Below are 13,808 nucleotides of genomic sequence, written 5' to 3'. Positions count from 1 at the left end.
GTTTAAATTCTCGTGAACATCCAGCTCCAAACCTCACCTGTGATCTTGCCACCTCTCAGATAAGCCTCCGTCAGCTGCCTTCCACGGCTCCGTTTTCCCATCTGTAAAATAGGGACATTGAATTGATAATGCAAAAGGTCCCTTCCAGTTCTAGCATTCTGTGCCTTCCAGCACATTCTTAGGTGATCTCCACCCTCAAGGAGAGAGATCCTTCAACACGAAGTTTGGATCATGCACGTGAATGAGAACCCTACTCTATCCTGGAGTGGTGACCAATGGTCAGCCATCATGGTGGGAAGAGATGAAAGACCCTCTTAGACTCACCCTGTCTCCCAGATCTGGGAGGAATGATAGAGGGGTCAGGGCAGGCATCGTCCCTGGGCCTTAAGAGACCCTGCATCTTGCCTCCATCCCTGCCAGATCCTGGACGAGGCTCTGAAGATCTGCAACTACATCTTCACTGTCATCTTCGTCTTGGAGTCAGTTTTCAAACTGGTGGCCTTTGGCTTTCGACGGTTCTTCCAGGACAGGTAACAGAGAGGGGAGGGGAGTAGGGAAGTGGGCAAAAGGGTGTGTTCTCTTGGGGAGATGCCCCGGAGGGTCTAGTGCCTGAAGACCTTTCTTGACTCCGGAGGTTCAGACTCCACTCCGGGACCTACCCAGGGCTGATGATGGGCTGGGGGTGGGGGTATATCCAGGGCCTGGGAGATGGGAGGGAAGGGAGGGAGCTTGGCAAGGCAGAGCCTGCAGACACTTGACAGCTGAAAACCAGAGTGGCTTAGACTGGAGCCAGACTGCCTGGACAGATCTGAATCCTGGCTCCATCACTTAGAAGCGGGTAACTTTGGGTAAGTTACTTAAGTTGCTTAATCGCTCTCCGTTTCCTCATCCGGAGAATGGGATAGAATAGCTGTATCTACATCACAGAGTGGTGAAGATTGTGAGTTCCTATTTGTAAAGTCTTTCCAATGGTGCTTGGCACAGAGCAAATACCATATGAATGCTAGATAAAAAAGCAAATGAATGAAAACGTAAAGCAGAGGCCCTCGAGCTAAAGTCCACCAACTGGCTGTGTGACTGTAGATAAACCGCCGCTTCTCTGCAGGATGGAGAGGCTGGACAGGCTGACCTCCACTCTCCTCTCTGTGGCTGAGAACGTGCCGCTCGCGTTGCCACAGCTGCCCCTCCTCTGCAGTGCCCCCCTCAGGGAGCTGTGTCCTGGGCTTTCAGGTGGAACCAGCTGGACCTGGCCATTGTGCTGCTGTCCATCATGGGCATCACGCTGGAGGAGATCGAGGTCAACGCCTCACTGCCCATCAATCCCACCATCATCCGCATCATGAGGGTGCTGCGTATCGCTCGAGGTCAGTGCCCGGCTGCCTGCCCACCACGGCCACCCTCCCAGGGTGACCTGCCCAGGGGGAGAGGGCAGGAGTCAGCTCTGACCGGCAGGGGACGAGGTGGCTGTGGGTTCCGTGAGCCTTTCTTCCAGCCTCTGCCAAAAGGGAAAGCTGGGGGCCGGGCTGAGGGTGGGGGTGGAGCCATGGCAGCCTGGCCCTGGCTCCGCCAGCTGTGTGACCTGGGACCCAGAGGGGCCGGCTCACGACATTGTCCTGTCCTGCAGTGCTAAAGCTGCTGAAGATGGCTGTGGGCATGCGGGCGCTGCTGGACACAGTGATGCAGGCCCTGCCCCAGGTAGCTGGGAGGTGGGGCTGGGTGGGAAGGGTCCTCTCGGGAAGGAGAGGGTGCTCTCCAAAGGGGCGGGGGCTCAGGGAAGCTGGCTGGGAGATCCAGTGGCACCTTTTCCATTTCTTTTCCTCTTTTCCAGGTGGGGAACCTGGGACTTCTCTTCATGTTGTTGTTTTTCATCTTTGCAGCTCTGGGCGTGGAGCTCTTTGGAGACTTGGGTGAGTTGGGGTAGGGAGGGCAGAGGAGCCAGGGCTGGAGACCCAGGGGCTCCTGGACTAACTCGGGCCTCTCTCCCCTTCCCTTCTCCACCAGAGTGTGACGAGACACACCCCTGTGAGGGCCTGGGCCGCCATGCCACCTTCCGGAACTTTGGCATGGCCTTCTTGACCCTCTTCCGAGTCTCCACAGGTGACAACTGGAATGGCATTATGAAGGTGAGAGCCCACCGCTGCGAGGTCCCTCCCAGGGCTGGCTCGGGCCCCAAGGAGACAGCCCCACTCCTTGGCTCAAGATGAACTGGATGGGAATAAAAGCATGTAACCTTCTGTCCCCCATGCCGGAACACTCTGGAACTCCCTCTCCCCAGGACATACTCTGACTCACACTTCCCAGGACAGAGTCTAGTGCTCTTCTGCCCCCAGGACACCGTCACGCCCTCCTCCTGCACCTCCGTCTCCCCCTGCAAAGCTCCGTGACACAGAGACCTGATTTCCCAGGATGGCTCTGTCCGCTGTCCTCACGACCTCGCCTCTCTAACCCGCCTCCCCAGGACACCCTCCGGGACTGTGACCAGGAGTCCACCTGCTACAACACGGTCATCTCTCCCATCTACTTCGTGTCCTTCGTGCTGACAGCCCAGTTTGTGCTGGTCAACGTGGTGATCGCCGTGCTGATGAAGCACCTGGAGGAGAGCAACAAGGAGGCCAAGGAGGAGGCCGAACTGGAGGCTGAGCTGGAGCTGGAGATGAAGACGCTTAGCCCACAGGCCCCCTCGCCACCGGGCAGCCCCTTCCTCTGGCCTGGGGTCGAGGGCCCCGACGGCCCTGGCAGCCCCAAGCCTGGGGCCCCACATGCCGCAGCCCACGCTGAAGCAGTCTCCCACTTCTCCCTGGAGCACCCCATGGTGAGCAAACACCCCCTTCGCCTCAAGGGGGTGTGGGATGGAGACCGGTGGCATGGCTGCTCAGCGGCTCGGTGCTTGGGTGGTGTACAGGGAGTGGGCAGCAAGCAGACCCTGGCGCTCCTCCTGAGCCGTCGGACCCTCCTGCCTGGATGTGGAGGGGTGAGCGGGCCCCTGCCCATCCCCAGAGAGGGCTGGCTGCCTGCACTCACAGCGCGGGGCCACCCCGGCAAGTCGCTGGCACACGTGCTGGCTCATCCGTCCCGGTGCCCCCCGTTTGGCCTGGACTCCCCTTCCTGGCTCTTAGGTTCAAGGCTGTTTTCTGTTTCCTTCCTGTTTCTTTCTTACCCTCGCCCCGATTTTGCCAAACCTCTTTCCTTCCCCACCCTTCAACCTGCCTGATTCCATCTCTCAATCTTTCTCCCTGGTCTTCTCTTTCCTTCTCCTTCTCCCCCTGTGGCTCCTGTTCCATCTCCCATCTCTTCTTCCTCCTCCCACACCTCTCTCTTCCCCACCTTCCACATCCCCTCCTCTTTCTCTCTCTCTTTGTTGTTATTGTTGTGTGCGCGTGACCTCCTCTTTCTCTCTCTCTCTGACTCTTCTCAATCCCCTGCCATGACACTTCCCGTACCCCCACGCCCCTGACTCTCTGGTTCCCCTTATGGGCTGGTCCTCCCCAGGACAGACAGCTGTTTGACACCATATCCCTGCTGATCCAGGGCTCCCTGGAGGGGGAGCTGAAGCTGATGGATGAGCTGGCAGGCCCAGGAGGCCCGCCCTCTGCCTTCCCTCCCGCCCGCAGCCTGGGCGACTCCGACCCACAGGTTACTGTGTCCCTGTGCTGTGCCCCTTCTCCTGACTGTGCTGGGCTGTGCCATGCTGTGCCATGCTTCTGGGGCCGGGGCCGGGGGGTGTTTCCTACCCAATGGGTGTCTGGGGAAAGAACAGCCTCAGGGCCTCAGTTGAGCTTTGGGCCTGGCAGGAGGCAGCCAGGGGTTCTTCAGGCTGAGATCAACCTCTGGAACACATGGTTGGAAGGTAGGAATGCTGAGATGGCACTTCTGAGGGAGAAGGCTACTTGGAGGAGGGGTCTGGAGCGGGCAATTGTAAGAAAGAACCTAGGAGAAAAGAGATGGATGTAGCAGAAGACAAGTTGGCAGTGGGACCTTAGCGGGTAGCGGGGGGAGTGAGGTACTAGATCCAGCGGAGAGGCGCTTCAGGGGAGAGTGCAGGTGGCCAGGGGACCCAGTGAGGGACATGTCTTAGAATACAGTCTCCTTCTCCGTATCCAGCGCCCTCCCCCTCCCCAGTCCTCTGTTTGGTGGCTTTTTAAGTTAAGGAAACCGCTGAGCATGATGGGTGCTATCCGCAGCCAGTGGCTTCTGACCTGGTCCTGAGAGTGGGTGGAAGCCTCCAGCTGGGAGTGGGTTCTGGGGACCTCGTGTGAAATAGGACTTGGCTTCCTCCCCAAGCCCTGCCCCTTCCCACAGCACCACAGGCTTTTCTCCCCCAATCCCATTTCACCGTGATCTGCTTTCTGGGGTCCTCTTCCTTCTCCTCTTGGGACCTGTCTGGCCGCCTTTGACCCCCTCCAGTTGGAGTGCACCCCACCACCCCTCCTCCTAGGTCAAGGACTGCAGGAAAGCCCCCAGTATGTCCAGAGTGGAAGTAAGGAGACAAGTATCAGCTGGAGGTAGAAAGCCTAGTGTTCCGCGGGCCATGATAGATGATGGCGCGAGCAAGCAGGTTCCCAGCACCTGGGACACCTGTAGCCTGATCAAAGAAATGGATGGTGATCCTCAAATAAGAAGGGACCTTGCCTCTAGGGTTCCTGACCTCTTGTTGGGATTCAGCCTCAGATAGACTATAGGGACCTGAACCTGGCAATGACCTAGAATGATCAGTGGGAAAGCAAGTCCCTTCCCAAGGCCTCCTATCCTGAAGGAAGCTCATGGGGAAGGGTGCTGGGGGAGAGAAGGGTGTTGAGAAGGTGACCAAGCAGTCAGCTCACCTGGGAGGCATGGCCCCGCTCTCCCCCAGGGCCCTGTAGGCACTGAAGCCCAGCTGCAGATCCCAGGTGAGCCAGCCAGATGCTGTGGTGGCCCAACCCGGTGTGCCCAGTTCAGGCCAGCTGGAGGAGAGCATCTCCCAGAACCTAAGCTGGAGAGGGCAGGCGGAGGAGGGCCCAGGAGGGGAGATGCCAGAATCTTGGGGCAGGTCAAGTTCTGCCAGGCTTTTGGAAGCAGAGAGAATAGGCAGAAAGCAGTCATCAGATTGGCAGCTTTGTCCCCAGCACCACCCCCACCCCACCCCATGCTGCTCTGTCTGTGCTGGCAGCAGAGAGGTGCTTTGCGGACCTTTCCTCATTTTTTTTCTGGTATCTTCCCGCTCCCTGCTCCCTCCCTGGGTGGTGGTAGTGTGGGAGGGGCTGTCAAGGTTCCTGGGGCATCTTTAGAACGTTTTTGTGTCTCCTTGCTTTGTCAGTGTTTGCTCTGGCTCTTTGCTGCCTTCGCAGCCTCTCTGATCAGAGCAGGGGTTTGAAGTGGGGGAGGGGAGGCGCTCTCAGTTTACTTGGGAAAGGGGTGGGGAGAGAGAAAGGAGGCCTTTTCTCCTAACGCTTTGTGAACGGGGGAAGAGGGGCTTTGTGTGCGCACGCGCGCGTGTGTGTGCGTGTGCGTGCGTGTGCGTGCACACACGAGAATGTGCACTGTCTTGGTTTCTTATGCCTGATCATCTCTCTCCCTGTCTAGATCCCTCTAGCTGAGATGGAGGCTCTGTCTCTGACGTCAGAGATTGTGTCTGAACTGTCCTGCTCTGTAGCTCTGACGGATGACTCTTTGCCCGATGACACTCACACACTCTTACTTAGTGCCCTGGAGAGCAATGTACATACACACAGCCCCCCACTGCTCCCCCAGCCTCCCCAGGGGCCGGGCTGGCTGCAGGGCTCCAGATCCCTCCCCTCCTCTGTCTCTGTCACCAGGCCCCACCCAGAGGCAGCACTTAGTGCTCCAGGCTTTGCTAGGTCTTTCAGGTTCCCCACGGTGGACAAAGAAATTAGATAAGCTTAAATTGGGGCCTTGCCCAGAAGGGCCCAGGGGCAGCAGTTGTGAAAGGGTTAATCCAGACACCCAGAAGTGACAGAGCTCCAAACAGAGGTGTTACCGGGCAGCTGACCAAAGGGCCTGTCTGGACACAGAGTTGGCCTCTGTATTTGGAGCCCCCTGCAAGCCAGCCCGCCCCCTCCCCCACCCCTCCTTCCCACCCCCGCTTCCCCCCATCGCCCCAACATGAGCCCTTCACCACCGCGTAGTGGGTGAGAGCCACGCCTCTGCTGCCACCACCATGCCCTTCTCAACCTGGGGGGCCGTTCCTATCTCCCCTGTCACTGTCCCTGTATGTCTCCACGTCCTGGGGCGATTCTTTGTGTTCTGACAGCTTCTCCACCCTTGCCCGGCTCCCCCCCCCCTCCCCATCTGATCTGTGAGCAGCCCCCTCCTCCCTGTCTTCCCCCTCTTCTTGCGACTTAAGGAGGGACAGGGGGCCCTTCCTCACAGCAGGGCTCTGTTGGGGCAGGCCCTTGACCTTAGGGGTTCCTGGGGGTCTTGAAGTGGTTGGCAGAAGTGGGGCCTGGGGCTGAGAGAGGAAGTAAAGGATCCAGACTGTTTTCTGACACAGCCATTCTCAGGCCTTCTGGGGCTACTTAACTGGCTGGGTCCACTTCGGGACAGGAACCTACAGCCTCTCTGAGAGCCAGGAACGGACAGGGTGATGGAGAAATCTCTTGGGAACAAGGCTTGTCTCCCTCCAGCTGCGGTCAAAGGCTGATTGTTGCCTTTCTTTGAAATAGATTTAAAAAAATCCACTCCCATCCCCAGTCTGTCCGCTAAGGGAGGACCTGAGTCCATGGTACCCAGGCCTTGCTCCTCACCCACCACCTGCCAGAGTCACTGCGTAACTAAAGGGAGGTGGGGAGGGGGGTGAACCAGCTGTGACATCCTCTTAGTGTTCATCCGTCATTCAGCTCACGTTAACCCAGCCCTTGTCCAGTGCTGGGTGTTGGGGCTGCCTTAGGAACTGGATGGTGAAACAGCTTCTATTCTGCAGGCAGTCCCGGGCTGCCTGGTCTCCTGCTCATTAGGAAGGCCCTCCCCTAACTCCACAAGCCCCAGCACAGCGATTGGGATGGGGGGCTCTTGTTAGCGTTTAACTCTCCACTGTGCAGCTTCAGAGACTCAATGGGGCCTTGAGAATGAGCTCTTGGGCTGCTTGAAGGGCTGGGGGCTGGGGGCTGCTCTCCCTCCTTTGGACACCTCACCCCTCTGCCATCCCCTGTGGAAAGCTCCAAGGTGATGCAGTATGAATAGTTTTCTGGGGGCCCGGCATCCTCCTACCCCCTCCCTCCCTGTGTGTGGAGGGCTCATCCATGTGTCCGTCCCTTCTCCTGGACCACGCTCATCCCATCACCACCTTGTCCAGGGAGGGGATGGGGGCCGGGTCCTTGGCCGGGGGGAGGGTGGGGGTGGGCTTCTGTTGCCAAGCTCTGCCTCAGTTACCCAATCTGGATGCCCCCTCTTCCTCCCATCTCCCTCCCCTGTTCCTTTTGCAGATGGAGTCCCACACTGAGGAGGTGCCCGTCATGCTGAGACCAGATCTGCTGACTGTGAGGAAGTCTGGGGTCAGCCGAACGCACTCTCTGCCCAATGACAGCTACATGTGCCGGGATGGGAGCACTGCCGAGGGGTCCCTGGGACACAGGGGCTGGGGGCTCCCCAAAGCTCAGTCAGGTACCAAGGCTGGGGGCAGGCCAGCTCGGCTTACACCAGGAGATCCGTCCTTGCCTAAGCCCAGTCCTGTCCTCGGGAAGTAGGGGTACTGAGGCAGACAAAGAGGTCTCTCCTACCTCTGAGGAGCCCCCAGCCTGAAGGGGTCAGCCAGCCCCTGCCTGAGGGAGCCCCCAGCCTGAGGGGAGTGGCTTTCAGTCCAGGGTGGGGGTTGGGTGGTGAGGGTAGAGGCCCCTGGTGGGGGAGTGGACGGGAGGGACTCGGGTGGGAGCCAGCACATTGACTCTCCAGGTCTTCTCTCTCCCCCTCCCCCCTCCCCTCACAGGCTCTGTCTTGTCCGTTCACTCCCAGCCAGCAGACACCAGCTACATCCTGCAGCTTCCCAAAGATGCACCCCATCTGCTCCAGCCCCACGGCGCTCCCACGTGGGGCACCATCCCCAAATTGCCCCCACCAGGCCGCTCCCCTTTGGCTCAGAGGCCACTCAGGCGCCAGGTGAGCAGGTGTAGAGGGTGGGCACGGACCGGGGCTGGTCTCTCTGCCGGGAACCCTAGGCTGTTGGTGGTGACCAGGGTTGCCACTTTCATTCTCCCAGCGAACATTTATTGTGTGCCAGTGATGTGCCAGACTGAGTTCTAGATACCAAGGACACAGTTCTAGGCAAAGCAGAAGTGGTCTGTGTCCTCTTGGATTTTGCACCCCCTCCTTTGTTTCGCCGAGGAGGCCCGGAGACCAGAGGGGGCCATGGTTGTCCAGGGACACGCGTCAGGTTGGAGGTGGAACCTGGTCTCTGGACTCCCTTTCCATGGCGCAGAGCTGCCTCCCTATTCTCTGCACTTCTAGACCTAGCTAAGGGACACAAGGCACGTTTTAGATGTCTCCACTTTTGGCCAGGCCCGGCGCCTACCTTCCAGAGCCCACACTCCAGGGGCACAGAGCAGAAACTCGTGTAGCCAGGTGAGGCCGTGTGCCCCCACTGTGACAAGGCCACTGCCCACTCCGCGTGTGCCTCATGTGTGAGGATAGCCACGTGAGGATCTGCTCAATCCAGCACATTTGGGGAGTAGGCACCATCCTCATCCCTTCTGCAAATATTCGCCGAGCAGCCTCCATGGCCGGGCACCGGGGTCATGGACAAATGAGACAGCCCCTGCCCTCTGGAGCTCATGGTATAATAGCAGAGACATAGACCCCATCAGGTCATTGCAGCAACAGGTCACAGGGTGCTCACATGTGTGGTGCAGCAGGGAGCCAAGAAGGAAGGGGTCAGTTTTACTTTGGGGTGAAGATAGTCAGGTATTACATCACAGGGTACCTGAGCATCAAGTCAAGGGATGCTTGTCATTTGGGAATGGTATTTAAGGCCAAAGAAATAGCCTGTGCAGAGGCTGGGAGGTGTGCGGAACCAGCTGGGGGGCAGAGCTGGCCCAGTGCTTTCTTGGATCGCATGGGTTGGGAGCTGTATAGAGCGATCCCTGCAGGCTGGGGGGTGGGGGGTGGGGGCACAGTGGACAACCGAGGGAGGTCAGACTGCGTATGACCCGCGTCTCCCAACAAGAGCAGATACTGGCACCCCTGCCTAGGATGGTCCTGCAACTCCACGGAGGGGGAGGAGGGGCTCTCTGACCTGCCAGGTGGGACAGTTCACAGGGGAGAGGAAGCCCCTGGGCTGAGCCCTCGCCCCACCCCATACAGGCAGCAATAAGGACGGATTCCCTGGACATTCAGGGCCTGGGCAGCAGGGAAGACCTGCTGTCAGAGATGAGCGGGCCCTCCCCGCCGCTGGCCGGGGCCTCCTCCTTCTGGGGCCGCTCCAGCACCCAGGCGCAGCAGCATTCCCACAGCCAGAGCAAGTTCTCGAAGCACATGCCCCCGTCAGCCCCCTGCCCGGGCCCAGAACCCACGTGGAGCAAGGGCCCATCAGATATCAGAAGCAGCTTAGAGCTGGACACGGAGCTGAGCTGGATTTCAGGAGACCTCCTGCCTGTGGGCAGCCAGGAGGAAGCCCCATCCCCAAGGGACCTGAAGAAGTGCTACAGCGTGGAGGCCCGCAGCTGCCCGCGCCGGCCTGCGTCCTGGCTGGATGAACAGAGGAGGCACTCCATCGCCGTCAGCTGCCTGGACAGTGGCTCCCAACCCCGCCTGGGCCCTGGCCCCTCTAGCCTCAGGGGTCAGCCTCTTGGGGGACCTGGGAGCCGACCCAAGAAGAAACTCAGCCCGCCCAGTATCTCCATAGACCCCCCAGAGAGCCAGAGCCAGGGCCCTCGGCCCCCACCCAGCCCGGGTGTCTGCCTCCGCCGGAGGGCTCCATCCAGCGATTCCAAGGATCCCTCGGCCTCCGGCCCTCCCGACAGCATGGCTGCCTCGCCCCCCCCAAAGAAAGACGTGCTGAGTATCTCTGGTTTATCCTCTGACCCAGCAGAGCTGGACCCCTGAGCCCTGCCCTACTCCCACTCACCTTTCTCCACTGGGTGCCAAATCCTAGCTCCTCCTCCTGGGCTATATTCCTGAAAAGCTCCATATGGACACTGAGGAGGTGCTCCTCCTCGCCTCAGTGGCACTGGGCAGCGGCGAGCGGAATTTCCAGAGTTCAAAGCAGCAGCCAGCCGTGGCCACCCTGCTCCAGGCTGAGAGAGAGAGAGGCCCAGTGGAGCTGAGGTTCCCGACACCAGGAGCTGTTGGGAGAAAGCAATACGTTTGTGCAGAATCTCTATGTATATTCTATTTTATTAAATTAATTGAATCTAGTATTTGCGGGATGTACGACATTTTGTGACTGAAGAGACTTGTTTCCTCCTGCTTTTATGTGTCTCAGAATATTTTTGAGGCGAAGGCGTCTGTCTCTTGGCTATTTTAACCTAAAATAACGAATCTAGTTATATTCCCTCTTCTTGCAAAGCACAAGCTGGGACCGAGAGTGCATTACAGCCCTGATGGGGGCCCATCTTCAGTGGAGAGCGAGAACCATTTTGGAAACTGTAATGTAACTTATTTTTTTCCTTTAACCTCGTCATCATTTTCTCTAGGAGAAAAAAAGAAAAAAATAAGATTTTACAAATGAAATGGAACCTTTTTATATATACATACATACATATCTATATCTATATCTATATCTATAATAAAGTAATTTTCCAAAATAAAAAGTTAATCACGGTCCAGAGTAAAAGCAAAAGGGACAGAATTAGGCATTTCCAGATGGCACTGGAGGGAGATTCCTGGAGATGGGGAGCGGGTGTTGGGGAGGGAAGGGTCAGAGCTGCCTCTGTGTGCGTGTGGTGTGTGTGCGCGCGCACGTATGGGGTGTGTGTGTGTGTGTGTGCGCGCATGTGCACGTGTGTGTGGGGTGTGTGTGTGTGTGTGTGTGTGCGCGCGCGCCAGAGAGAGAGAGATGCTACATGCTTCTCCCCAGAGGGCTGCAATCTTGCAGCCTGGCCTCCCAGGGGTAAGGGAGGAGAGAAGCCCCTCTGCTAGTGGCAGACTGGATGAGCAGGGTGTACTCCTGCTTCTATCAAAGGTTTACCTCTTCCTCTAAGCCAGGCAGCTCTGTGAATGTGAGTGATTCCAGATTAACTCATTTCTGCTGACAGCTATCAGCCCCATGGTGAAAGCTGGAAATTGGCATAATGAAGCTGTTTTGGTTAATGGGGCCGACTGAGGCTGGCGGAGGTGCGTCAGCTGCCGCAGTGGGGTTTTGTGAGGTGGCAGGGAAGGAGATAAATGCTTCTGGGTTTCCCTTCCTCAGGCTTCAGCCCGGGTGACCTGCGGAGGGGGGGGGGCACTGACCGGTACTGGCACTGCAGGCACTGCCCCATCGAGGCTGGCAAAGGGATTAAGCTATAAAAACAGCGAGCTGCTCCCTCCTGAGATGGAGGGGGCCGGGGCCAGGACCTCCCAGGCTGCTGGAGTGGGGAGCTGGCCCCCTGGGGGGTGATGAATAAGCACCATCAAGGAGTTTACACGGTCTGCTGCTGCCTGCCCAGTGGGAGCTCCCAGAGGAGGGAGGGGGTGAAGGCAGCCAGGCAGGCAGATGGGAGGAGGGGGAGAGGAGGAGGGGCCAGCGGCACAGCCCAGAACCTCCTTTCTGGGGCTACCATGGGCAATATTCTTTCGTCTGAAACCCTGGTGCCAAGGGCACCAACCACAGACTCATCCAGTCTGTCCCTACCAGCTACCCGCAAACATCCACCCCAACCCCACCCCCTTGAACACCCTTACCCCCTTACACCCAGCACCTTCAAACCCCATGACTCTTGATACCTCAAAGGCAGCTTGGGCTTGGAAGCCCTCACCCACAGCCCCCATCTGAACCTGGGATCCTGGGGAAGTTGGGGGAGGCTGCTGGATGGTTGGACCTGGAAATTTTGTCCATCCCAGTATTTTCTAAGCTGGTGAAAGTTTTTCAAATTGCTCTTTTGGATGGAAATGATACTGCTCCTTGAAGCAAACACCTGGATTTATCCTCTTAGGGTGTGGAATAGTGTGAAAGCTTTTCCTCTGGCCTCCTTGGGTGGGGAGAGGAGGGTGCATGTAGGAACTGCCTTCTTTAAAAAAAAAAAAAAAAGAAAGAAAAGCAAATCTACACAAAATTCCTAGAGTTTTGTCACCTGGGTCTGCAGATTAAGCTTTTGTATTTTGGTAGCATTCTGTAGCTGTCTATTCCTTAATGAGGGTAGGAAATTTGGGGAGGATGCTCTGGGGTCTTTTTTTTTCTTCTAATGGTTAGAGGATTCTGGGTCAAGGTGAAGCCAGAGAACTGGGCTGCTACCCCCTCCCCTCAATCCCAGACTTCCCAACCATGCTCAGAGTCATAGTGAATATTTGGATATTTGAGGGGAGAGAATTGCGGCCTCTCCACTAAAAATGTAAAATCTTTATCAGTGATGGAAGCTGTTGTGTCTCATTAAAAGGGTTCTGAAGTGGAAATAATAACCTTATTAACAGTAGTAATAATAACAAGATGCTAACTTCGTGATGCTTGTCTGGATGGTTATGTGATTCTGCTCTAGGCTACATCAGAGGTGGGGAGTGGAGGAATCTGAAGGAGGCTGGGGTGGAGGCAGCAGGTCTTGGATTAGGGCCTCCAGGACAGGGTTGGAACTGGCCAGGAGCTTCAGGGATGCGGGGGCTTTTGGAGGTAAGAACATCTATGCTGGCACTTCTGCTCTCAGCCTCCTCCTTGTGGGTTCAGAGGGAACTGTGTTAACAGCTGCAGGCCCCCATCTCGGGCTTGGCTTTTTCTGCTTCCTCCACCTCAAGACTCCAGGAAAAGGTCTATCTGGGGGCGGGGGGACTAGGAAGCGTAGCAAGCAGAGCTGGTGCTAAAAACAAATCTGAGGCTCATCTGCAGTATCTCACTTATTTCTCACAATACCCTAGCAAGGGAAGTACCATTGCTATCGTTTTCCCATGAGGCAATGGGTTCAGAAAGGTTAAGTGACTTTGCCCACCATCACATAGCCAGGAAATGGTGGAGCTGAGCTTTGACTCTTGACCTGGCCAACCTCCAGACAGACAATTAGCTTCACGTTACCCCAGCCTCTTTTCCATCGTGGAAGTAATGGGACATGGTGTTAGGAGTCCTGATCACAAAATGACTTGCCAAGGAGGACTTTTCCAAAGCAGTCACATTTGCGTTCATGGAAATGAACTCCTGAGCTCCCAGTTTGGTGTCCTCAGAGGCTTAGAGGAGCCTATATAGCGTGGAGAGAGGCTTGACCACAAGAGAAGGTGTCCCTCAGCTCCAGGTGCTTGACCAAGAGCTGGCCAAGTCTGACTCTGCAATTACCAAGTTTCCCAGGCACCATCTTTCCCTGGCAAAATGCTGCCTTTGAACCTCAAAGCACCTGCTCTCCTCCTCCTCCTCCCACCCTGTCCCTTGTTTCTTTCTGTCCTCTCCCCTGCCCCACCCAGACCTCTCTCACTTTTCAAACATTTTGCCTCCATCGTCACCCCCTAATCCCCACCCATCACAGCCCAGTGCCCCATGACCTCCTCTCACCTTTCCTGTGGGGGGTGGGGGGAGGGAGGTGGGTGGAGGGCTGGCAACAGCAGTGCAGCGAGGGTATCAAACACCAGGTGGCAGCAATAAGGTACCTTCACCTGGTGCCACCCTGGTGCCCCTTCTGTAGAGGGACCTAGCCAGGGGGAGGACGCCAACACTGCTGGATACCTTCTGCAGACAGGTGCTGTGTGCAGCCCCCATAGGAGGAAACAGG

General features: G+C 57.2%; 1 protein-coding gene across 11 annotated transcripts in view; it reads left to right on the top strand.

Moving 5' to 3' along the window:
* Positions 1 to 10,340, top strand: part of CACNA1G (calcium voltage-gated channel subunit alpha1 G) — a 62,938-nt gene extending 52,598 nt beyond the window's left edge. For 4 of the 11 annotated variants that reach the window (XM_067020440.1, XM_067020439.1, XM_059047158.2 and 1 more), the window contains 9 exons: positions 421 to 530; positions 1,231 to 1,364; positions 1,625 to 1,695; positions 1,829 to 1,907; positions 2,002 to 2,123; positions 2,459 to 2,812; positions 7,419 to 7,596; positions 7,919 to 8,088; positions 9,289 to 10,340. In XM_067020440.1, coding sequence (XP_066876541.1) covers positions 421 to 530; positions 1,231 to 1,364; positions 1,625 to 1,695; positions 1,829 to 1,907; positions 2,002 to 2,123; positions 2,459 to 2,812; positions 7,419 to 7,596; positions 7,919 to 8,088; positions 9,289 to 10,029 — 1,959 coding nt within the window. In that variant the 3' untranslated portion in view covers positions 10,030 to 10,340. Of the gene's footprint in view, positions 1 to 420; positions 531 to 1,230; positions 1,365 to 1,624; positions 1,696 to 1,828; positions 1,908 to 2,001; positions 2,124 to 2,458; positions 2,813 to 3,489; positions 3,634 to 5,559; positions 5,695 to 7,418; positions 7,597 to 7,918; positions 8,089 to 9,288 lie in introns of all 11 variants that reach the window. The other 7 variants (XM_059047152.2, XM_059047150.2, XM_059047151.2 and 4 more) reach the window with 3 other exon arrangements.
* The last annotated feature ends 3,468 nt before the right edge of the window (positions 10,341 to 13,808 follow it).

Source organism: Kogia breviceps, chromosome 19 (genome assembly GCF_026419965.1).
Source record: "Kogia breviceps isolate mKogBre1 chromosome 19, mKogBre1 haplotype 1, whole genome shotgun sequence".
Classification (NCBI taxonomy): domain Eukaryota; kingdom Metazoa; phylum Chordata; class Mammalia; order Artiodactyla; family Physeteridae; genus Kogia; species Kogia breviceps.
This window is presented reverse-complemented; position numbering and strand designations above follow the sequence as displayed.